Source organism: Pinus tabuliformis, chromosome 3_2 (genome assembly GCF_031772625.1).
Source record: "Pinus tabuliformis cultivar Carrire ecotype Pingquan chromosome 3_2, CPIR1, whole genome shotgun sequence".
Lineage (NCBI taxonomy): Eukaryota > Viridiplantae > Streptophyta > Pinopsida > Pinales > Pinaceae > Pinus > Pinus tabuliformis.
The window spans coordinates 578,883,848-578,885,454 of NC_142302.1; the positions used below are offsets into that span (position 1 = coordinate 578,883,848).

A 1,607-nucleotide genomic window follows, 5' to 3' on the forward strand; every position below is an offset into this window, starting at 1 on the left:
TGATCCTGAGAGCTATCACTTTTGCAATTATTTTATAAATACTGTTGCATAAGGATATAGGTCTGAAATCCTCAAAAGATTCCGGAGCTTCCTTTTTTGGGATGAGAGCTATGAAGGTTGCATTGAAGGGGCTGTAAATTTCTCCTTTCTTTCTTGACTCCTCTACTACTTCTGTGATTTCTTCTCCTATCTGATCAAAGAAGTGTAGGAATAGCTCTACTGACCAACCATCCGGTCCGGGACTTTTCTCTTTTGCCATAGATTTGATAACACTCTCCACTTCCTCCTTCTAGACTGGGTCCATTAGGCGATCCGCTTCTTCCTCCTCCACATATCTGTGGAAACACTGATCTGTTTGGATGACTTCCGCAATGGTGATGTCACCATTGTCTTTGAATAAGGATTGGAAGTGATTCACTCCAAGGGATGAAAGAGCTTCAAAAGACTTAGCCTCCCTTCCTTCTTCGTTCTTGAGGTGCCAAATAGTATTGGCACTCTTCCTCCCTTTTGGATAGTTATGGAAGAAGCTTGTGTTCTCATCCCCTGCTTTGAGCCAAATTGCTCTACTCTTAAGTCTCCATTCCTCCTCCTTTGCCAACAGGATTTGATTCTTGCGCTTCTCCAGGGCTACGATTTTCTCCTTAGATTCTTGTGATGCGTAGCCATCTGCCTCTATGCTTTCCAGCTTTTGGAGTTCCTCGTTAATCCTTGATAAGTCGTCATTCTTCTTTGATTTTTTGTCGTTTTCCCATATGATTGTTTCCTTTTTTATTCTTTTGAGATTTTCCATGAATAACAATCCTTTATTCTCTTGAGGTTCTCTGGCTGGATGTATCCAAATTTCATTGAAGAGTTTATTGTAGGATTCTTCTTGAAGCCAAGAGGCGTTGAATTTGAAAGGGGCATGGGGTTTAGGGGGAACTTTGGAGAGCTCAAGATATATCGGGAAGTGAGCCGAAGGACCCCCTTCTTCTACCCATTGTCTGAATAGAGGAGTCGCAGCAGATAGTGCCTCATTGATTAAAAAGCGGTCTAATCTCTTCGCCACCCTAGCTTCTCCTACTCTTCTGTTCCTCCATGTTGGTTTCATCTTGATGAGGTTTGCTTCTATGAGGTTGTTGGAGGCTAAAAAATTCAGAAAGAAATCGGATTGCGGGTCCTCCCTTGCTGCTGGGCCCCAGGCTTCCGCTCTTCCCAAAGAGAAATTCAGATCTCCTCCCAGCACCATGTAATTATTTTTAACAAGCGAGGACTCCATCAAATTGTTCCAGAAGGGAATCCTTCCTTGACATGGCCCGTAGACATTCAGGATAGTTAAAGGAAATTCGAAATCAGAAGACTGACACTCTATTCCCATCACCTGCTTCATTCCCCATTGATTCTAGATCTTAATTCTACCTTCTCTGAAACCTACAGCCAAACCTATTGAATGACCATCAGCATCCGTGGTTGTAAATTTCCAACCTGGAAGAAGGGAATTTAGTGATGATTCAATATCCTCTCCTTTCCCCAGAGTCTCCTGAAGGAGGAGAATGTCCGCCTTAGAGTTCACAACTAACTCCCTAAGAGCCAGTTTTTTGGGTTTTCTAGCTAAACCCCTACAGTTC

The 1,607-nt window shown here is 42.9% G+C and overlaps 1 protein-coding gene across 1 annotated transcript; it reads right to left on the minus strand.

Annotated features, from left to right (window-relative positions):
- Window positions 1-289: 289 nt before the first annotated feature.
- LOC149181873 (uncharacterized) lies at window positions 290-1,369 on the minus strand. Its single transcript, XM_089414357.1, has one exon. The coding sequence runs from the start codon at window positions 1,367-1,369 to the stop codon at window positions 290-292; it is 1,080 nt and encodes a 359-aa protein (XP_089270483.1).
- Window positions 1,370-1,607: the final 238 nt, after the last annotated feature.